Genomic DNA, 22,945 nt, shown 5'->3' with positions numbered 1-22,945 from the left:
TAAATTTATAACTAACATTTTTTTATTAAATTTATAACTAACATGTTTTATATAGAAAATAGCCGAACATATGATTTTTAACTGATTTTAATACGATCGAATTGTAATGTAATATCTATTTTTAGTAATTCGAATGTTGATTGAATTTCAATGATAACATTTCAAAGATTTTTTATTTCGATTGATTCGATAAGATCAATGAACGCCTATTATATATCGTGTGCATATAAAAAAATATATATATATATTTCTTTAAATAAAAAAATAGTATTACGATAAATTTCATTGACTATTTGAAATCTGGTTTATACAAATATTTTCTATATGTTTTACGTCCTTTTCAATCGTTATCTATCATATCTTTTGATTATGAGTATAAACATCGTAAAAAATGTGGACAATGTAGATATTATTATTTTTAAATTCTCTTTTCATCTTTATACAGAAATATGATTTTATCGACAATAATGAATTGCTTGTATCAATTCATTTGTAATATAAAATTTTTTCTTCACGAAAGTTTATAATAAATAAATTATGAATAAAACTAGGAACGAAATGACATATATGATATAATACATTAATTATACAAAAAATAATATATATATTAATAATATAAAAAATATAAAAATATACACATTATATATAAATGTATATTATTTTTTTTTTTTTAATATAATATACAGATAACAAGATGAAAGAGATGATATCGAGAAAACATTTACAATTGTTGCTTTACATTTTACGAATTTTGTATGCATTTGGAGAGGAGGATACGAATGAAAGGAATGAAAATTCTGAGATAACATCGAACATTATCCAAAAATACTCTTCCTTTGATAAGGACAAAAGTTTATCTAAAACGGGAGGAGACATTAATACGCCTACGAAAAGTTTCATTCCTGAATATGTTAAGAAATACAAAGAGCTATATTCTTCACCTGAATTTAATAACGATCATATTTATCTATGCGCGAAATCAAATGCAATAGACAGAATAGGTGAGTCTATAAATACATCTGGATCTCTTTTTACATGGTGAGTGCATACCGTGACAACAAAATCGTGTAAAGTCATTTAAAAATTAATTTACAGAAATTATATAATTTATTTTAAATTAATACAAATTATTAGATAAAATAAAAGCAATTTAATATATAGAAATCTATTAATTAAAAATATTTCATTTAAAGAACATATAAAAGAGAAATAAGATTATTTTGAAAAAATAGAACAATATAGTAATATTAATAATAATAATAAATTAATTTTTAAATATCACATTTTTTCTGCACAGTACATAGTGTATGTTTTTGCAATTTGCATGTAGAGGTAAATAAAATATGTAAAAAATACTCTATAAACAAATGTCGTGAAAAAAAATTAAGGTGTGCCTATATGTCTAAATATAAATTAAAAAAAAATAATAAAATATATATGTATATTTGTTTGAATATTATACTTATTAAATCTATGAACTGTAATATGCGCTATGAAATATTTATTGAATTTATGGAAAAGAAGAAAAAAAATAAAAATACATTTTTGTAATTTTAGAGATTGAAGATGTACAGGAATTGAAGGTCATAGTAGTTGATACAGAAAGTATATCAATTTCTTGGATTGGGCCATGTCCAGCTGTAAAGAATATTCTACTGAATTATACTATTGTAACATACAACGATCAGATCAAAAAATCGAAAAATATAACAAATCAGTCATATTATATAACATATAATGTTACCGATCTTATTCCATGTACATCTTATACGTTTGAGGTATTTGTAGTCGCAAGAGATATTAAATCAAATGGTGTTAATATAACGCACAAAACGAGTTCTAATCGTGAGTATCGTTGATAATATATATATGTATTTGACGTATTATTAGATATTTAATGATTGATCAATGCACATATTTACATTTACATTTTAGTTACCTATATCGAAAATGTCCAAAATTTATTTATTTCTGAACTTGATAATACTGAAATAAACGATGAGAATAAAACTGGCGTGGAATTGACTTGGGATACTCCTAATAAATATATTAATTGTATTAATTATTACAAAGTTATAAAATGCATTGAAAATAATTGCGATGAAAATAATAAAGAAGTTAACATTACTCACATTACAAAGTATATTGAGCAGAATCTTGATCCTTGCACAAAATACACTTATACTATTAAAATAGTAACTAATTCTACAGAATCAGCTGGAGAAACAAAATCTCACATAACAAGAACAATAAGTAAGATTTCCTAAGATTATAAGCTATGAAAAAAAATTACATATATGTATATATATATATATATATATATGTGCCCATAACTATGAAAGTGGTCTAAGTCATAGATTTCTTGTTTCGAGATATTTAAAGGATTACATTTGAATATTAAATGAATTTTATATAATATTGAAATAACAAACACTATCTAACGGTTCATTTTTGACAATATTGTGAAAATTACATTGAATTAATTTAGTTTAAAATAATGTGGTGTGAAATAACTAATCAACTTATTTTTTTTTAATTTTGACTTAGACCACTTTCATAATTATGGGCACATATATATATAAATATTAACACTATTGGTATAACTTATCCATAGCACCGGGTGAGACACAGTCATTGATCGCAGAACCCGATGATTTTGCTTTAAAAATTCATTGGTTACCGCCAATAATTGGAAGACGATGTGTTCAAACATATCGTGTTATAATATTTAACATGGAGTCAAATTTTTATAAAATCTCATATACCACAAATACATCAATAGTTATAAAGGATTTGCATGCTTGTACTTCCTATATGATTCATGTAATTGCATTTGGTAAAGATTCTTCAAGTGGAATGTTAGCTACTACTGAAGGAAGAACAAATAAAAATAGTATGTAACAGTGACATTGAAAATCTATTTATTTAATCAAATTATTAATTAGAAGTAATTATATTATTTGTTTTAATTTTTTAGTAACACAATCTCCTGTATTATTTGCATATGAATCTGGGATTTCTAATATATCAATGACATGGAGTATTAGAAATGTAGCAAATAATTGTGAACTGGAATCTTTAATAGTTACATGTAATTATGTGAAAACAAATGGACACGGTTACGTACCAAAATCAGGGAATGTTCAAACAAGCTTGAATAATCATACGATATTGGCAAATATAACAGTCACAGATCTTAGCCCTTATACAACATATTTATGCGAAGCATTTGTTGTTAATGAGGCAGGAAACAGTTCATTAAGTGAACCAAAAAATATTACAACACTAGAAGATAGTAAATATTTAGAAATACATATTATTGTGCATAGCAAATACGTGGAATATTACAGTATTAATTCTTTTCAGTATTACCTCCACCTACTATTAATGTAATAAATGTAACAGATACTCAATTTATCTTTATTTTGGAGAAGCCCACATATCTGCCAGGAGTATTGATAGAGTATGAAATAAAATTTACATGGAATAAGTTATCTGAAAGACCAGAATCGTGTACTGATAATATTTCTGGTACTGTTATCATTAGAAATATTACTGCCACATCATTTGAATATTCAAAAGGAAAACCGTACACAAATTATACTGCAACTGCTAAAGCTAAAACTGCTGCAGGTTGGAGTAATGATAGTAATGTTATAACATTTGTAACAGAACCAGGAAGTATGTTTTATACACAATAGTTTTTCTTTTTTATAAATGAAAAATATTGTATATTTATGATCTGATTTATTATTACAGTTCCATTAGAACCCAATGAAGAATATATAAAATCAATTACTATAGATGCATATAAAGCACGCAGGTCTACTACATCAGTCACCATCTTACTTCCATTATTTTCTGATGATAATGGTGAAATTAAATATTATGCTATTATGGTTTCAAGAAAGGGATATAATGTTGCTTCAAAAATTAAATTTAATTTGACCCAAAATGGATGGCCAAATGTTTCATCATGGGAGGAATCCATGAAAAATGATTTTTCTATATCTTATCAAGCTACTAGACCAAGATGGCAACCTTTTCGTGAGTAAAATATAAATAAATAAAAAAAGAAAAGAAGAAAGAATTTTTCTGCTGGAATATATAATTGATAAGTATTTGTGTATTCATTTTAGCAAGTTATATTGCTGACTATGGTCACATAAAGGCAGTAAAATATGTACTTGGTGAAGATACAGCTTGTAAAGAAATATCATCTAATACAAATGGACGATTATATTGTAATGGACCACTTAAATCAGATACATGGTATGATGTTAGAATGCGTGCATTTACTTCTGGAGGTTTTACGGATTCGCCTACTTTCTTGATAAAGACAAGTTTGTATTAAAACAGATCACGATAAAATAAAATCTATATATGTGTTACATTCATTTTTATTATTCTATCTAAAGAATAATATTCCATTGTAGATGCAGAGTTAGACGTCGGAGCTGTAATTGGAATTGTGTTTGGAATTTTACTTTTGGGCATTTTGACAACTACAATGCTTCTTGTACGAAAATGTTCTCCATATACGTGAGTTCAAATTCTTCTTTTTTTAAATCTTATTTTTATTGTTTTTTTTATAGAACTTTTTCAATATGAAAATATTAAATAGAATTAATTTCATCAATGTAAAGACATTCAATATACATATAGTTAGTTACATTGGTCAGTTACACATTTGTGAGAAATAATCAATATTTATTCTGTGACTCAGAAGGATGTTATAGCTATAAGAGCCAAGGCCATTGAATGCATTTGTCATATGAATGCAGAGTATATGTCACATATAGTAGTTACAAAAAGTAATGGTTAACCACAAAATTATAATTAGTCATATTATATGTTTATCATTGTTGTATTTAAACTAAAATAATACAAATAGTGATATAGCTTCATTAAAGTTCAGTCATTATATTTACCTATGGTTTTCAATTTTTGATGAAATAAAACATATATTTTTTGAATAAAGTGCGTGTATTAGAATTTGTTATTCTAATTTAAAAAGTATTCTCTCATTACTAAATTTTATTTAAATACAGTTGATCATATGATATCAATAATGATTATTAATTATACTCTGTATCATTGCAATTGGATATACTCTAATAAATTCTGATTAATGATTTGGTTCATTGTGACCAATGACTTGAATTGTGAAAATAAGTTTTAAAATACTAAATATTAGGTAATTTCTTTTTATTATTTCAGAATATTTCGTCAGTTTTTAAATGCTGATATGCCTGGATCACCAATACCTACTCCATTTACAAGAAAAAAATTTCTTGCACATTGTCAAGAACTTGTTGACAATCCTGGTAAATTAAGTAATGAATTTAGGTTACTTCAAACTTTAAGTGTGGATCTACAGATGCCAACGAATACTGCTTGTTTGCAAGCTAATAGAAAAAAGAATCGATATTCTGATATTTTACCATGTATGAATTACATATCACTTAAACATAAAGATTCTATATACAAATCATATTAATTTAATATTCATGTTTACAGATGATTTCTCAAGAGTTAAATTAGAAGTAATTGATAATGATCCTAACACCGATTATATTAATGCCTCATTTATAAAAGTAAGTAAAATATGAAATTATGAATTTACTATACATTACGATACACTATGATAACAAATAAATTAAATGATAGGGTTATAGTGGAGAAGATGAATATATAGCTTGTCAAGGACCAAAAGAAGATACAACATATGATTTTTGGAGAATGATTGATCAATATGAAATAAATATTATTGTTATGTTAACTCAATTAGTTGAAAAGGATAAAGTAAGTATTACTTCATATGATAGTAATGAACTGATCATAATTCAGATAAAATATTTATACATATTATTTTTTTAGGTAAAGTGTCATCAATATTATCCAACAATTAGAGAAACATTTGGATATGAAAATATAACAATACGATGTACAAGCGAATTAGATTTTAGAACATACACTCAAAGAACATTGATATTGCAAAAGGTTTCTATTTAGTATAAAAAATATTTTTATTATATTTTTGCTATAAGCTATATTTTAATGTTGTTACTTTTATAGGAAAATAAAAAGAAAACGATAACACATTTCCATTTTAAAGAATGGCCAGACCATGACGTTCCAGAAGATTTTGATTCAATGATCAATTTTTGTCAAATTTTGCGTCGTAATATTGGCACTAATAAAGGTTTTGTTGTTGTCCATTGCAGGTATTACAATATACTGTTATTAGAGAACAACATTATTTTTTTTTAAATAATAAATTACAAAAATAATGTGTTAATGATGTAAATATATTTTTTTAGTGCAGGAATTGGTAGAACAGGTACTCTCATAGCAATTGATATTCTTTTACAATATCTTAGAGATAATAGAAAACTAGATGTGTTTGGAACTGTCTATAGATTAAGACATCATAGAATAAACATGGTTCAACGAGAGGTATGCAATAGAATTAAAAATTATAGAAAAGGTCACTATATATGCAACAGATTAATTACTCTAATAACACGTTTTTTATTATTCTAGAGTCAATATACCTACATATATAACTGTTTAATGCAGGTTCTTAAAAATCCATATTTTTTAAAGTCGTGTAAGTTCTTCAATAATAATAATAAATAATTAGATTTCTTGACAAAATAAAAATAACATTAAGCTTTTTTATAATACAGATAAGCCACCTCCTGTGGATCCAGTGCATGATAATAATTCTAAAAGTGCAAGTGAAACAATGAACTCGGATGGCAGCCATAAAGTAAATCTTGAAACATGTATGTGACTTTTTCACATAAATTGCACTGAATTTTTGTTTGTTATTATTTAATTATTATTTAGATAATACTTATTATATACTACTAAAAAAAAAGTAAATTTTTAACTATTTTTTTTTAATATTGATGAAATGAATCTTATTTAGGAGCAATATTTACTCTATTTTCAAATGTCAACAAATATATGATCAAATATGTGCCTTGTCAATGTCTGACTCAATGAACGTAAAACTGAACAAAAGATTTATCTAATGAATTTTATAAGCTGAACATGAATTCTATACAACTCCAAAAGAAAAATTTGTACAAAGTTAAATTTTTACAGACCAAAGTAAGCAACTAAATCCAGAGTAATCTACTTAAATAGATTTTAATTCATTTTAATTGAATAATGGTGCATATTATTTTTTTTACAGAACAATATAATAGTGAAACTAAAAGAGACGTTAAAATATAATGAGAATAGCAAACATGGTAAAATTACTTTTATTCTTTTAATTAACTCTTTAATGTATATATACTTATTGTAAACTAGCCATTAATAGTAATTTATAATGTTAAACATAATTGTAAAATATTTTATCACGTATGAAGACTTTAAGCAAATACTTTAAATTTCCCAAACAACAAATAAGTGTACGCCGTGGCGCCTTGGGGAACCGCGGCTTTTTCACAAAGTGCCTCGAAATATTACAGAGTATTCATATAATTTTATTTCTATTTTCAATTCTATGTGATAAGATGCAAAATTCAGCAGACTTGATGTAAACCATTAACTCATTTAATAATAACTGTTTAAGTTTAAGTATTTAATAATAACTGAAACCTTCACAAATAAAAACATTTTAATGTATTTTTAATCAATCTAATAAAAAGAACTTTTAATTTTTTTTGTAAGAAAAACTTGTTAGAATTTGACATAGAATGCCTTAAAAAAATTTGAATTCTGCAAGGTCGCCGAAAATAATAAAAGTTTACAAATCTCTGCTTAAAGTAATTAATAGCATATAATTGTAATCATGATATTATATAAGCGTAAAATTATTAAAAAATATATTTATAGATTTTTATTGTTACTAGACAAAATATTATAAAAATTTAATATAAGAAATATATACATATATATATTTCTCTATATGAAACTTTTTTATCATTATGAAAATTATTTATATACAAACAGTACTGTGTAGAACACTTAATTAGTTTAACATTTTAATGTAAAATAATACTTTCTGCATTTAAAATAAATAAATTTATTAGATAAATTAATATCGATATTTTGTAGAATAATCTTTTGGTGAAACAACCAAACCACGTCCTTTCCTCGCACCTCTATAAACTGTTTCAATAATATCTATCATTTCTTGTTTATCTTCAAGTGTCCAATTAATTTTGTTATTATTTCCTGTACCTAGATCAATCATTATATGTTTATTTCTAAAGAAAAACATAACAGTGCAAGGATCATATAACTCATACCTAAAAAATCATTTATAACAATTATGTCTAATGTTTTTTTTATGGTTGCCTCAGTATAATTGCTCAAATAAATAATATCAACGTTATTCATTAAGTAAACTTACATTTTGTTGAAATCAGGAACTTCTGTGATATCCACTAAATAAATTACCGCAAAATTTTTAACTTTCTCTGCAATATTATAAAGAACTTCATCCATTTTCATGCATGTTGGATCCCAATCATGACCAAACCTTATAACCTAATAAAAATATCATCAAAGAAAATTTAAACCAAAATAATAAAATGACAATTTTATATGAACATTTTATCTCGACAATGTTCAATTATTAATTATAAACTTGATCATTTGAATAATATTTTTAAAACTTACAACTACTCGATCTTCTTCTGATAAAATGGCTTGATCGACTTGCCATCCATTATGAAGATGTGATAACATATAAGACATTTTGTTGTATTTTTAAAATAATACTTAAGTTACAACAGAATAACACATATGCAATATATATTTTACAAATTTGAAATTATGCGATAGAACAGGAAAAACACAAGTCTCTTAATATTCTACAACACATTCTTCTAAAGATTGTCTAAGACTACGTTATTTTGATTTTCTACAACGATTGGTATTACTGTTTCTTATTGATTTGTATCCGTCGGTAAGGTAGTTACCATCGTATGGACAAAACATAAATAAGTAAACTTCTGTACTGATCATCAGTAGGTGAAAGTAGGTAATTAACGCGATGACGGTACAATATTATCAAAGAATATATAAACATGTGTGAGCCTTCAGAAATGCATTTATATATTTTTTATGTGCATGTAAAATCACGTGTTTAAATTTAATTTCATTGCAACGGTATAAATAAGTAGAGATTTGATAAAAATAAATATAGAATTCAATTGAAAAGTGCATCTGCGAATTGGACGATTTATATGTTAGGCTATTGTGTCACTTGATTGTATGATTAATATAGTTTTCTTCTTGTTACAGGTGATCATCGTTGGATTTAACAACATATCTTTGAGATTTTCTTCTACTGAAACGCCTTAAATTACTACTTTTTAAAATATATCTATAAATGCATTTCTGAAGGCTCACACATGTTTATATATTCTTTGATAATATTGTACCGTCATCGCGTTAATTACCTACTTTTACCTACTGATGATCAGTACAGAAGTTTACTTATTTATGTTTTGTCCATACGATGGTAATTACCTTACCGACGGAAACAAATTTATTCTTTTATATACTAGTCTAATTTCTGACGTGTTATTACTCATTGTCAGTGGAAATTCCACATAATAGGTTAGGATTAGTGACGGAATGCAGAAGTTTAATTTTGTTGGTTATTACGCAGCATTGATGTCATCTGTTGAAGGATTTAGTGAATGCTGTATTTTTTTTGTGTAGATAAATATATTTTATTACTATGACTTCGTTAAAAAATACTGTTAAATATATTTATCAATTGCCACCATTAGAAAGATTTGAAATCTGTAAAATATTAGATCAAGACGATCGATGGGAAGAATTGGCAGGTAAATATCTATTAGAAAAAGTTAAAAATATAAGGTACTTTCTACTTTTGCATTACAATTTTGAGAATAACATTATCAATTTTTTTTACCTGTTATAATTTTAGGTAAATGGATGCAATATGATGAATCCATTATTTGCAGTTTACGAAAACAAAAAAGTCCTACGAATGAGTTATTAAATAATTGGGGCCTTCAAAATCATACTATTTTGGAACTATATATTTTATTATTAAAAATGAAACATTACAAAACAATGATTTTTTTAAAGCCATTTGTTGATGCAAAATTTCATTGTTTATTAAATAATAACAATGATAATCGTTCAAGGATATCTAATAATCAACAAGTGACTGAAGATATCAAGGATTTAAAGATCGGTATACAAAATTTTAATCAAAGGATTTCTCCGAGACCAGATGCTAGAAAAATAATTGTAAATGAAAATACCAAACAAGCATCTTATAAAATAATAAATCAATCTGTAGATGATCTACAATCTGTAGATGTATCGAGTAATACAAATAATTTACTTGTGCCTTCTCTGGCAAATCGTTTATTATCTCTAAAACAAAATAAAACTAATTCTAAAAAATCTCAATTACCTATATTGAAGCCTGAAGCAACTTTACCATGTGTACCATATAGTGAACTTGAAAGTGCTACAAATGGTTGGTCAAAACATAATATATTAGGAAAAGGAGGTTTTGGAGTAGTTTATAGAGGTAATTTATTCGTTGTAATATGTTTACTTTGCCGTTACATATTAATATCATAAGTAAAAATTGATACTTTTATAGGTACATGGAAAAACACAAATGTAGCTATTAAAAGACTCGAATACAAAAAGTCTAATTCTGATGAAAGTTATTTAATTCAACTTAAGCAATCACTTAAAGAAATAGAAATATTGAATTCTTATCCACATGAAAATATTTTGTCATTATATGCTTACTGCTTAGACGGTCAAATACCTTGTCTTGTGTATCAATTGATGCAAAATGGTTCCTTGGAAGATAATTTACTCCTAAAAAATAAAAGTCGGCCGCTGTCTTGGTTGCAACGTCATGAAATTGCAAAAGGTACTGCACGTGGATTACAATATCTGCATACTATTGGAGAAAAACCTTTAATTCACGGTGATATCAAGAGCGCAAATATTTTACTAAATAAAAATTATGAACCTAAAATTGGAGATTTTGGTTTGGCGAAGGAGGGTGAAAAAACTTTTATGATGGTAATATATTAATAAACTAACTAATGTAAAGTATTAAATAAGTATTAACCCTTTCGCCGGTCGCAAAAGGAGTAATTAAATAATTTAAAATAAACATTTCAATAATTTCATTGAAAATTTTAATTATATTTTTCCTTTTGTTAGGTGAGTAGAATTCATGGTACGAGACCATACTTGCCAGATGATTTTATATATAAAAAGCAATTGTCCACAAAAATAGATACCTATAGTTATGGAATTGTATTGTTTGAATTAGCTACTGGACTTCAAGCTTATGATAATAGTAGACCAAAAAATAAATTTTTAAAAGAATTTATAGATCATTTCGAAGATCAAAATCTTCATTTATTAATTGATAAGAAAGCAGGAGAAGAAGATAAACAAGTGTATAGCAACTTTATAGTATTGGGAAAATGGTGTTCCAATCGACTTGCTGAAAACAGGCCTGAAATGGAATTAGTGTTTCGTAAACTAGATGGTTTATAATATTGTTACAGACTTTCATTACTGATAATAAGATTCAATTGATATTACATTTGTTCATACTAGTATCTAAGTATTATACTTAGGTATTAACTATATATTTTATAATTATTGGTGTAGCAATTAATTCGGTGCCTTAATATTAAATTCATTGCATTAAAATCGCAATTTTTTTGACAAGAAATTGGGTAATTGTCTGAAAGATGGATCAAAATCATCGAGAATAATGGAGATTATTTTGAAGAATAACAGATGTATGATTACTTTATAAATAATTACTAAATTTGTTAAAAAGACATCAAATTAATTCCTACACCTAAAATTAACTGTAAAAAGATGTTTAGTTATATGATCTAAATAATGCAAATAGAATGTGATATATGTATAATTTTTATATATAAAACAAAATTAAATTATATTTTTGATTATTAACTCTTTCGCTGCGAACAGCACCTATAGGCGCCGTGTATTTATTTTGCATTTTTTACTATTAATAACAGCAAAATAATGGCCCTTAATTCGTTTGTCTTCGACGCGTTAGCTGCTCTCCGCAGCGAAAGGGTTAAAATATTTAATATCTATAAAATCTATAAGGTATTTAATATAAAATATTAAAATTAATTTGTAAAAATTTCTTACATAATTGGACAATATATTAAACATATAATTTATTAAATATAATTCTTAAATATAATTTAATTTTTTTTTCTAGCATTACTGTTCTTATTTTTACAATAATTTATTTACATATTTTATATTTTTTGGATATTATTTATTTAAGTAATTTTGGTTAGGATGATATAGTTTTTTTAGCAAAGGATGAAAGAGGGATACAAATGTTGATGAATGGATTTGAAGAGTACATGAGAGAGGAAGACAGATACGGATTACAAAAAGATGATAAAAAGAGAGAACAATTCCTTGTTTATTGCATTTGTGAATAATAATAATAATAATAATAATAATGATAACAATAATAATAATAATAACAATAATAATAATAATAATAATAATAATAATAATAATAATAATATAAAAAGTAAAAATAATAGCATTACTTTGCTATAGAATTATTTATACATAATTTTGGTACTAGACTCACAATTAGTGCTATTTAACCCTTTAACTAGAGATGACTAGTTAATTCTTCTTGGTACTTTGAAAATGATGCAAGTAAATTTAAACTCGATAAATTATTTGTTTTTTGTTTATTGAAGAATGTATGTAATATATTTGGATCTCTATTCTTTATATTTGAATATAATTTTCTTATAAAAAATGAGTTTTGGCATTTCTTTTTTTACAAGAAAAGTACTGTATATATATATATAGATACATACATACATACATAAAATAAGAAAAAATTTGATCTCTGATCCATTATATAAAATAATTTAAATTATGCAATTTTTAGCAGATTTTATAACATTTAAATCACATTTCATGTTATTTTCTTAGTTCCTGTTATGAAAATTTTAATTATCTAGGAAGTGATAACATAAATTTGTATTTGTTATCTTCGATTAATTACATAATTATTTACATATATTAATTAATTACATAAGTCCGATTTTGATTTTATATTTTGTATATTTGGTAAAATATTTGTAGTCGTATTTTGATCATATTTTAAAGGTATCCTTAAATCCGCACTATCACTACTGATGAACTCAGATTGTTGATGTCGATGCTGATTAAATACCCAAATAGATGATACTAGCGATAAAGTGATCAGTGTTATGCCACTGATTATTAAGAAATACATTACTATAGTTTGTATGACAGGCAATACAACAACAGTCAATCTTAACAGAAATAACAAATCACTTGACAGAGATGCAGTCGTCTGTGAATAACATAATTTAAAAAATTAATATATATAGTCCTGGATGGAATGAAGTGGACAGAGCATAAATTTGAAATAATCTTTAGTTTCATTTACTATGTAGAGTACGTTAAAAACGTACAAAAAAATCTCTGTCATCTTGTATATATTAAAGATAATTTATAATGTAAATTGTACATGTAGATTGTAAAACTTACCAAATCGGACCAAAACAATGGTATCGTTATATTGTTAAATGGTTTGATTTTAGGATTATACTGCGTGTAATGCATCACAAGATTCGTTTGTATTCTTGAATTTACTGCTACCAGCATACCTATGTCCTACGAAAATAAAATAATTGAAATTTGTAAGTATTTTCATAGACCAAGAAGAGAAGGTACAGTATTAAATACGACGAAGTGTTTTCAATGGATATTAGAGACACAAAAGTGATATGTTAACTACTATAACTTACAGGCTGAATTTCAATCCGTGTAGCGTGTTTTTCTGGATTTGGATGAAGACCTTCCACATCGTCTAATAAACTTGGATCACCGTTAAGGAAATGTGGTAAAGATACGGCTGATGGGATATCTGATAAAAAAAGAAAATTTAATTTAGAATATTTAAAATTATTTTTTAGAATTAAAATAGAAAAGAAAGTAATTATTTAAGATACATACTAAAATAACATGATGTCAAGTCAGACAATCCTTTTCTATAACATTTTTTCAATTTGCGACAGTAACATTCATTATCAGGATTTTTGTCTGGAGGATCCAAAAAATCATCCGACATTTTATAAACATAAGTCGGAATATCTCCATCAATGAAAACATCTTCCTTAAATACTATTGGTAACGGTCTGCAAAAAGGTTTTCGAAAAACTCGAAAGACAGCACGTTTGTCTAGATTTGGTGGAAATACTCCTCCTTCTGAAGCACCTCGAATACTATTACACAGTGTATTTCTGTAAATCAGAAGTACGTATTGCTGTAAATATTTAAGTTATACATTATTTCATATATCTGCTGATTCAATAATTGTTACGAATTCAAATATAATTGTTATTTTTGGTTCTATGGAATTTGCGACAAAAATATGATATTTCCATTTAAAATTTATTTTTAATTTCAACTAAAAAAAGACTTATTGAATCACCAGTCATTTTCAAATATTTAAATATTATTATTTCATGCGCGAAATTCATGAACATCTATCTTAGAAATCATACAAATTTAATTCATACATTTTTCTGCAACATTAATTTTAGTATTTTATTATATAATATAAATAGTTTTCCGTATCTCATATTGTTCAAAAATAATCGTAAACCTTTGTATAACAATGAGAAATTGCATGAACAATTAGTTTTTACCAATTATTACTATTCACGCAAACATACTCCGGATAAGTTCTGTTTTCTGTCTCCTCACGATATCCCCATTGAGATAATCCGGGACTTCCATTATAGGTTTGAATACTGAAGTAACGTCCATTTTCGTCCCTCATATCATCGTTTTTACGAATATTTATATTTATGATGTTTTCACCCTCGTCATACATCTATACAAAAACATTTATTTTTTATTGGCATATATTATTTTTCAATGAAATTTGCGTTAAAAAATGACAAAACGAATCGATTATCGCGCGTTAATAATAAATTTTGTAAAAGTTTAAATGCTTTGAAGTTACGGTAAAAAAATATTTAAGATATTAATTCATTAAAATTTTAGATTATACATACCCTATCAAGGAGACCTAACTTTTTAAATTGAAGGTAAGCCGGTAATATTCCTGTCGCTAATTTTACTAAATTATCTTCGTAACCCCATAAATAATCATAAGCCGTGAGATTTAGTATGGGTTCACTACCAATCATATTAGTCAATTGCGTCACAAGATAATTAATAAAAAATCCGGCATCGGATAACGCAGACGCTATGCCCTGAAACGAAAATTGGTCTATATAAGTATATAATATGTAATAACATACTTGCCATGTATATAATGATTCCCCAAAATATTAGGGTACTAAATATGCCTAATTTAAATATTTTAGTTAGTTATAAAATAATAACTCTGGTTTGTATTTTTCATACAGATTTTTTATAGTTAATATGATAATATATAATATATTATTGTTTTTATCACTTACCAACATTGCAATATTTGGTATGTTAACAAAATCCTCCTTGGGATCGCTCTTTGATAATTCTGGTACGAAGAATACAGTTCTTTTTGGAGTATAAGTTACAGTGCCGTTGTCGTTAAACGTTATATTTGTTTGTTCTAAGAATTCTCTACGATCAATCAATAAATACGTATACGTTAGAGTGCAAATAAAATGTAAATGTAAGATGTAAATATTAAGTAAAATATATATAATATATGAACTGATGATTGTAAAAGTAATCTAACATAAGACATATAAAATACTTAAAAAATCTATTTTGTCTCTCACGCATCATTCTTCATTAATTTTAAGATTACATAAATGAAATATTTTGTATTAAAAATATATTTACATAATTTAAATAGTTCTTGTGTTTTTGTTAATTAATAGAAACATCATCTTTGTATAATTAAAATTCAAGTATACTTACTGATATACATAGGGCCCAACTTCTTCGAGTTTAAGTTTCTCCGTACCTTTTGAAAACTCAACGGGATTGGTAATGTTGAAAATATATACTTTATGGAATACATCGATGGGAGGCTTTTTCCATAACGAGAAAATTAATGAGTTTGGTCTCATATTTAAATTCTAGAGAAAGAAACAAATATTTTTATTTTTTAAAGGGGAGTTTTTTTTATATATCTAATAAATATATATGGATGTAAATTTCCTCTATTATACTTACGTAATCTAGTATCATTTTAAAAGGATTGACGATATAGATTGTGTAACTTAATACGCTGCAAACGATGCCAATCATAAATAAAATGATGCATTCTGAAAAATAAAATAATTTTTGTTTAAAACCTTTCGCGTTTTCTCATATTTGTTTTAGCGTTAATATTTATTCGAAATACATCTATGTATTGGGTTGACCAATAAGTAATGACAAAATATTTAGTATAAAAAATGCTAGTTTTATTTATGTATATTTTACCGTTATATTGTATACTTTAGTTAAATCGTAAAAACTCTTGGCCTTACATGAAATAACTAGGCATTTTAAAAAAAAAACATATAAGAGGAATTTTATTATTCATTTAAACTAGTTATTATAAAAAATAATTTGATTATAGGATCTTAAATAAAATTTGAAATATCTCATAAGATATTTATTTTTTTGTTTAGAATGAATATTATTTTTAAATAAATCACTCTTTATCGTCAGTCAACAAAAGTAATCGTTTGTAGGAGTGTATCTAATAGTTTACATGTAAATTTCATCAGTAATTAAAAGACAAATATATAATTACGGACTTGTAAAAAAACATGGATTAATTACATTGAAATATGTGTTGTAGAAAAAATTAATCTCTTAGTAATTAGATATTTCAATATAAACAGGAAAGTGAAGAATGTATATTATAATTAATTTTGTAATAAGGTGACGTAAACTTAAGAATGGATGAAATGTAACATTGCATATATATATGTAAATATATTCATAAGCTATTTATTCGTAAAAAAATTGAATATATAATTCTGAATACATTTCTTAATTGAATTTTTCTCTTCCGCGAACGAGATAAATTATATAATTACATTTTTATTAATATATAGATACATATCATGTAAAATTTTAATGTAAATTTTAAATTTAATTTTTCCTCTAGAAACTATTTTTAATACTTATCTACTTATTTTCGTCTCCGATTGTATATGTGTATATATACCATACCAGCTTTTATTTGCTGCTATGGACTGTTTTTATTTCTTATAAGAATGCAAATTTTGTCAATAAAAAATATTATTTGTCTAGTGTACTTTTATTAAATATAATCTCTGTTTAATAATCATACTATGATAATATTTTCAATGATTATAAATATACTGAGTGAAAAATGATGAAATGAATATAACCAACTCATTATGTTAATAATAAAATATAATTGTTTGTTAATGTTGATAGAAAATAAAACATCTAACGAGTATTTTTTTATGATCTTAATTACATCACGTATCAAGTCTTACGTTAGTATTAATTAGTATTATATATCGTAGTTATTAGTAATACGTTAGTATTATATATCAATATATATTATTCAATTCACAAATTATTCGAGTTACTTTTTCATATTGTATCTGTGACTAACGATAAATAAATAGACTTTAAAGTTTCTTAAAATATCTCAGTAAAAATGTAATAACAAACCGTCCGCTTGATCATTCGACAATATTAAACTAAACGTGATTTGTAATTAAGAGAGAGAGAGGCGGGATTTATTTAATCGGAGTCGATTAATAGGGATTTAAGATCTAAGCAGAAGAAAAAAAGAAACTAAAAAAATCAGATCAAGTACAACTTTCTTAATTTTACTTCTTACATAATACTTTTCAACTTTCATTTCAGAGAATGTCGTTTTATGTAATTATCCTGTTGAGTATCTTGAATTAAAACAAAACGATAACGGATGGATTTTCTTTTTTGATTCTTTTTTAATTGTGATAATATCTATCGGAGAAATTGAAAGTTAAAATAAAACTACTGTGTGTTCACATTTACGCTCAACGATTAATTCAATCGGACGAAATAGAAACTAAAGACGATATTGGAAAGTTCTAATATTAGATGGTGTGTGTGTGTGTCCGTGTGTGACAGAATAATGCAAAGTAGTAATGCAAATAAAAGAATAATGCAAAATACATTTTTTTTAAACAAATGATTGTTAATTAATCGAAAAAATGTATATTACTGTATAAAATTACGGAGTATATGATTGATGCACCGTCCTCTTCGAAATCCATTGTTAGACTGGCATTGTTGTCCTTCATGAAAAAAAGTTAAAATTTTTCTTATTTATTATTGTTTTTATACCTTCCCAAGTGTTGCGCATGTGTATAATGAGAATAATATTCCTAATAAATAGAATTTCCTTTTTTACGCAAAGTCATATAAACAATATTGAATAAAAGAACTTTCATAGAGTAAAATGGAGCTAGTCTAACGGGGGATTTCGAAGAGGACGGTACATCGAAAGGTAAATCCACGTTTTTAGATTATAATATACACATTTTTTGATTAATTAACAATTATTTAAGGAATATCTAATACAGTACTGTACTATACTAATATTGTTTACTAACTAAGATAAATCTTTTCTTCTTTTTCACTATTTTTCCTACAAATAACCCATTTGAGATCTTAACCCGAAAAAAATTGTTAACATCTAATCCTGCTTCAGCCAAAACTTCTACATCTGCGATAATCACATCTTCTGCAACGCATGTTTCTGAAACATCATCTTTTACTACTAGAAATACTGTCGAAAAAGGATTCTGAAGATAATATTTCAATCAACTTCAATCAAATATCTCTTTTTTATTTTTCAATCAAATTATACTCTTGTCCAAAATGTATAAATAATTACCAAAAACAAAAATTGAAATTAATTTAAATGTGAATATGCATTATTGCGATTTATGGTACAAAAATTATCATATTATATATGCAAATATAAATATTACTTATTAATATTTTAAATATAAGATGAGACATTGTTAGTACATGATTAAATCATTCCACATCTTATTGACTCCCATTTAAAAACGAAGCTTTGTTATATTTATTTCTTCGTCGATGAGATTAATATCATAAAAAATATGTCATAAAAAATAAAGGATTAATATATTTGATTATATTACTTTATATGATAATAATCTCACTCGTTAAATTTTATGTAATGTTGCGACCCTATCTAAGTTCAAGCGACTTGTTTTTTATGGTGGAAAGTTTCATAAAAAACTTGACAAGCAGGCGTTTTATTTATAATTTTCTTTTGTTTTATCCCGTATCCCGGAATGTTAAAAAAGTATGCTCATGTATTGTCAATGTTAATTACTTTGTTTACCTTCTTTTCTTTTCTTTTTAAATAATTTGAAAAACTAATATACTACTATTTTAAATTGGATGTGTAAAATGCACTCCTTTTATTTATAGTCATCTAATCAAAAAAATCTGTATAGATTAAAAATGAAATCTAAACGTTCAGGAACATAGAGAAATTTTAAATATTGTACACCAGTATTTTATAGTATTTTATATACGCGGTATTGATTGGTTGATTAAGCTTATTAATTAAATATTTACTCACTTCTAAATTGTTGAAAAGGTACCGTCGATTTCATGGGTGGAATCGACACTTCACGGATTCTTCTTAATTTAGCCACTTTGACTCTAAAACCTTGCAAAAATTATAAGAGCAATTAAAATCTATTTATAATTATAATAGAATAATTCATTACTATATAGATATATAATATAATCTTATATTTCATATAGATATACAGTGCGAGTCATCATAACATCATGATATATGCGATTTCTTTTTTATTAATTATAATATATAATATATATATAAATTTAATATTTTAAACAGAAATGAAATATGCTGATGTGAACCACTCCATATAAAAATATATAGTATAATGCAATATACAATAAAATAAACATTAGACAAAATATTTATAATATTTAAAAAATATAATTTTCTAACGAATAGCTTCGATAATAATACCGATTTTTCTAATTACCGGTATTTGGAAAAATAAATGATAATGAAAGAGGATGTAAGTTTCATAAGAAAATTAAACAAGACGATAGAAAATTGTATATACAGGTAACGCATGTATGCACATATTCTGTCATACAAAGTTCTAAGACATGTTTACCATAATTCTTAACACTTTATTTTTTCTTGACAAAACGTTCAGAGTTCTTTTTTCTGCGTCTGAAATGCATACACCTTTTTCTATTATGGCATTAATGTTTTTTTCTTCTTACGCACGAATATCTCAGAACGTCACGTCAATAATATAGATATCTACTGTGGATTTCATTTTTTACTTACAAGAATATAGAATCTTCTTTTATTGATATTTTTTAATACGCATAAAATATATGCATACATATTTATAAAAAAGATTTACATATGTTGAATCTCTTGAGATCCATTTTTCTCCCATTCAAAACGTGACCAGCATTTCTGTTCGAAAAACCTCAATGAAAAAACTCATTTGCAAATGATAAGTTAATGTTTTGATAATTTTTTGAAGTCTTTTTCTAATGTCGCATTTTTTTTTTCGAATATTATCTTCAGAGAGTAAACAAAATGACAAATCAGCGTGAATGCAACTTTGCTCTAAGATTTTCTCACCTAAGAGGAAAAACTAGTTTTAATTATCCTTTATTTTTCCTGAATCTTTTCCTTCATTCAAAGGAATGAATTATTCCTTTAAAAAACAAATTTCTACAACAAGACTACTAACTATTAATATAAAGACTAAATAAATTAAAAAAAGACTAAGAAAAGTATTATAACCGACGATTGAACGTAGAATGACCCACATAGATTTGTTTATAATGCAGTAAATTAGTATAACATAATATACTACCAATGATCAATCACTGACACATTAATTAGTAATTATCTTGTTGACTATTAATTAAATCTAAAAATATTCATGGTAAAACAATAGATGTTATTCTTGTTTATCCATTTTATCTGCAAGTCGTATAATATAAAATTTATTCGTTACTTGATGTTTGATTCATATATGGGATTGTTTTCGCGGTAGGAATCAAACGTCGAGGTCGAGGTCTTAACCAATGTTCCGAAGAAAAATTCTGCTTATCCATTAACCAGTTTATAGATAATACACACACACAATCATTCTTTGTTAGAATATTTATAGATACTATACCTACATGTAGAAAAACGCGAACTGATTAACTAATTGAAATTAGGTAGCTAAAAGAAAAAGGGTACGAGTAACATCTTTTTAAGATTTGAGATAAATGCATAACTAAAAATTATACAACGTTTAGTTTGCACTTACTTATAAGAACTTATAATTTATATTAACTTTTGTGAGATTTTCTTTCTATCACTTTTTTCTTTCTTTTCTTTTCATTCGATGTACTTCTGATTATTCAATCTCTCTTTTGAACCATTTTTCATTAATTATTATACATTTTTATTTTTAAGGAAAACTAAAACAAGAAATTTAGCAACTGAAATAGCTAAACTTGATGTTATGGTGGAAATAATAAGGAATGCAGTTGCAAAAATTAATTAAGATATCCACAAGAAATTTGCCATGTCATAAACAACATACTACAGGGGTATAAAACTTGTATTCGCATAAGCGACTCACATTTTTGACAGCACATGTAAACAGTTTTATAATGTATGTTATAATTTTATTATATTGGTTTTGCTTATCTATAATTCTATATCCCTATTTTTTTAAATATCTTTTCGATATTTTCTTCTCTTTCTCTAAATATTACGCTCTAATCTTTCCAATATAATTCATCTAACTCTTGTCTTGGTAATTTCTTACACTTTACTAATTTCTTACTCTCATTTTTTCTTATCTTCTCTTCTCTTCGTATTTTATTGGCTTATTGCAACCATACTCAATTTGACTTGCAATTTCAGGTCTGCCAGTTCGAAATGTACTATAATAAATTTCTTTTTTTTTTTCTTTTACTAGCAAAATTTATTGATGACCATTTGAACCCCCCTCCTCGCTCACTGTCCTAAAACCCCTCACCTTCGAAAGCAATTACCCTTAGAAATAATACCAAAGATCGCATCAATTTTTAAATGCACCTATTGTGCATAATTATCCATATTTAATTAAATCCAATGAGCCAGAGAATAAAGAATATAAATTAATGTTGATTTTTGTTTTAAATTTGAAAATACCTGTTTATTATTGCTAGATCTGGGACACGAAAACTGTGAAATAATCATTAAACAATTGGAATGAATGAAAATAAATATTAACACTCACCGAGAGGGAAGAAGTGTAAAATATTTCCCTCGATGATAAATCAAACGGATGAAAACAAATTGATCGAAATAAAAAATAAACGCACTATGATAATAACTTGCTTTAACAATAATCTTTCGAAGCTGGTTTTTATAAACATAAATCAAATTTTTTTGTATTATTTTTTAGAATAATGTATAATCACAAATGTTTCATTACAAGCACGTTTGTCTCTCTCTCTTTCACTCTCTTTCCTTATCTCTCTCTCTCTTTCTCTCACTCTCTTTCTCTCTCTCTTCCTCTGTTTTCCTCTTCTCTTGATATCAGTGCGTGCGAATCGTATGTGCACTCTGCTTTATACCGTCTCTCGTTCATAAACCCCCTCCGACAATGACAACGATGACGACACGACGACGACGAGGACGATGACGCGAAAAATATAAAAAAAAAACGAATTATGAGATGACGATATATATTTTTTCTATTTGTATTTACTAATAAAGTTGCTTCGAAAAAGAAAGGTAATAATTTACGAAGATCGATCTAATTCACGAAAAAAAGTCGTTAATATCGTATTAATTTAACGTAAACGTTAAAAATTAATTATTATTAAAATTTTC

The 22,945-nt window shown here is 25.6% G+C and overlaps 4 protein-coding genes across 5 annotated transcripts; 2 read left to right on the top strand and 2 right to left on the bottom strand.

The window, feature by feature from the left end:
- Positions 1 to 694: 694 nt before the first annotated feature.
- On the top strand, positions 695 to 6,827 carry LOC122524992 (tyrosine-protein phosphatase 10D-like). Its single transcript, XM_043647523.1, has 17 exons — positions 695 to 1,038; positions 1,553 to 1,845; positions 1,936 to 2,253; positions 2,615 to 2,893; positions 2,978 to 3,295; positions 3,367 to 3,681; positions 3,760 to 4,047; positions 4,140 to 4,343; positions 4,437 to 4,542; positions 5,221 to 5,447; positions 5,521 to 5,597; positions 5,671 to 5,805; positions 5,881 to 6,003; positions 6,079 to 6,227; positions 6,324 to 6,459; positions 6,547 to 6,613; positions 6,693 to 6,827. Exons 1-17 carry the CDS (start codon positions 695 to 697, stop codon positions 6,797 to 6,799), a joined length of 3,486 nt encoding a protein of 1,161 aa, XP_043503458.1. The 3' UTR covers positions 6,800 to 6,827.
- On the bottom strand, positions 6,291 to 8,897 carry LOC122524751 (thioredoxin-like protein 4A). The gene is made up of 3 exons (XM_043647168.1): positions 8,644 to 8,897; positions 8,375 to 8,511; positions 6,291 to 8,270 (listed from the first exon to the last, which is right to left on the bottom strand). The coding sequence occupies exons 1-3, from the start codon at positions 8,719 to 8,721 to the stop codon at positions 8,057 to 8,059; spliced, it is 429 nt and encodes a 142-aa protein (XP_043503103.1). The 5' UTR covers positions 8,722 to 8,897; the 3' UTR covers positions 6,291 to 8,056.
- Positions 8,898 to 9,545: 648 nt separating this feature from the next.
- LOC122524897 (pelle-like serine/threonine-protein kinase pik-1) lies at positions 9,546 to 11,956 on the top strand. Of its 2 annotated transcripts, none has more exons than XM_043647384.1 (4): positions 9,546 to 9,821; positions 9,926 to 10,543; positions 10,619 to 11,055; positions 11,312 to 11,414. In XM_043647384.1, exons 1-4 carry the CDS (start codon positions 9,713 to 9,715, stop codon positions 11,360 to 11,362), a joined length of 1,215 nt encoding a protein of 404 aa, XP_043503319.1. In that variant the 5' UTR covers positions 9,546 to 9,712; the 3' UTR covers positions 11,363 to 11,414. The 2 variants fall into 2 exon arrangements, with proteins under 2 accessions (XP_043503319.1, XP_043503318.1); XM_043647383.1 differs by having other exon boundaries at positions 9,549 to 9,821; positions 11,200 to 11,956.
- A 1,134-nt stretch (positions 11,957 to 13,090) lies between these two features.
- Positions 13,091 to 22,540, bottom strand: LOC122524562 (scavenger receptor class B member 1-like). The gene is made up of 11 exons (XM_043646877.1): positions 22,347 to 22,540; positions 19,640 to 19,729; positions 16,234 to 16,325; positions 15,976 to 16,136; positions 15,528 to 15,672; positions 15,117 to 15,317; positions 14,772 to 14,932; positions 14,050 to 14,336; positions 13,842 to 13,960; positions 13,582 to 13,707; positions 13,091 to 13,384 (listed from the first exon to the last, which is right to left on the bottom strand). The coding sequence occupies exons 2-11, from the start codon at positions 19,671 to 19,673 to the stop codon at positions 13,091 to 13,093; spliced, it is 1,620 nt and encodes a 539-aa protein (XP_043502812.1). The 5' UTR covers positions 19,674 to 19,729; positions 22,347 to 22,540.
- Positions 22,541 to 22,945: the final 405 nt, after the last annotated feature.

Source organism: Polistes fuscatus, unplaced genomic scaffold (genome assembly GCF_010416935.1).
Source record: "Polistes fuscatus isolate 324 unplaced genomic scaffold, CU_Pfus_HIC Scaffold8, whole genome shotgun sequence".
Lineage (NCBI taxonomy): Eukaryota > Metazoa > Arthropoda > Insecta > Hymenoptera > Vespidae > Polistes > Polistes fuscatus.
This window is presented reverse-complemented; position numbering and strand designations above follow the sequence as displayed.

Bases quoted from the DNA above. Each gene is read 5' to 3' on its own strand.
- LOC122524751 (XM_043647168.1), bottom strand. From the start codon at position 8,721: ATGTCTTATATGTTATCACATCTTCATAATGGATGGCAAGTCGATCAA. The intron at 8,512-8,643 runs GTAAGTTTTAAA...TATTTTTATTAG, and splicing joins CAGAAGAAGATCGAGTAGTT to GTTATAAGGTTTGGTCATGA. The intron at 8,271-8,374 runs GTAAGTTTACTT...ATGATTTTTTAG, and splicing joins GTTCCTGATTTCAACAAAAT to GTATGAGTTATATGATCCTT.
- LOC122524562 (XM_043646877.1), bottom strand. From the start codon at position 19,673: ATGAAATCGACGGTACCTTTTCAACAATTTAGAA. The intron at 16,137-16,233 runs GTAAGTATAATA...TTCTTTCTCTAG, and splicing joins TTAAAATGATACTAGATTAC to AATTTAAATATGAGACCAAA. The intron at 14,337-14,771 runs GTATGTTTGCGT...TCTGATTTACAG, and splicing joins GAAAACAGAACTTATCCGGA to AAATACACTGTGTAATAGTA.
- LOC122524897 (XM_043647383.1), top strand. From the start codon at position 9,713: ATGACTTCGTTAAAAAATACTGTTAAATATATTTATCAATTGCCACCA. The intron at 9,822-9,925 runs GTAAATATCTAT...TTATAATTTTAG, and splicing joins TCGATGGGAAGAATTGGCAG to GTAAATGGATGCAATATGAT. The intron at 11,056-11,199 runs GTAATATATTAA...TCCTTTTGTTAG, and splicing joins GTGAAAAAACTTTTATGATG to GTGAGTAGAATTCATGGTAC.
- LOC122524992 (XM_043647523.1), top strand. From the start codon at position 695: ATGAAAGAGATGATATCGAGAAAACATTTACAATTGTTGCTTTACATT. The intron at 1,846-1,935 runs GTGAGTATCGTT...TTTACATTTTAG, and splicing joins GCACAAAACGAGTTCTAATC to TTACCTATATCGAAAATGTC. The intron at 6,228-6,323 runs GTATTACAATAT...ATATTTTTTTAG, and splicing joins TTTGTTGTTGTCCATTGCAG to TGCAGGAATTGGTAGAACAG.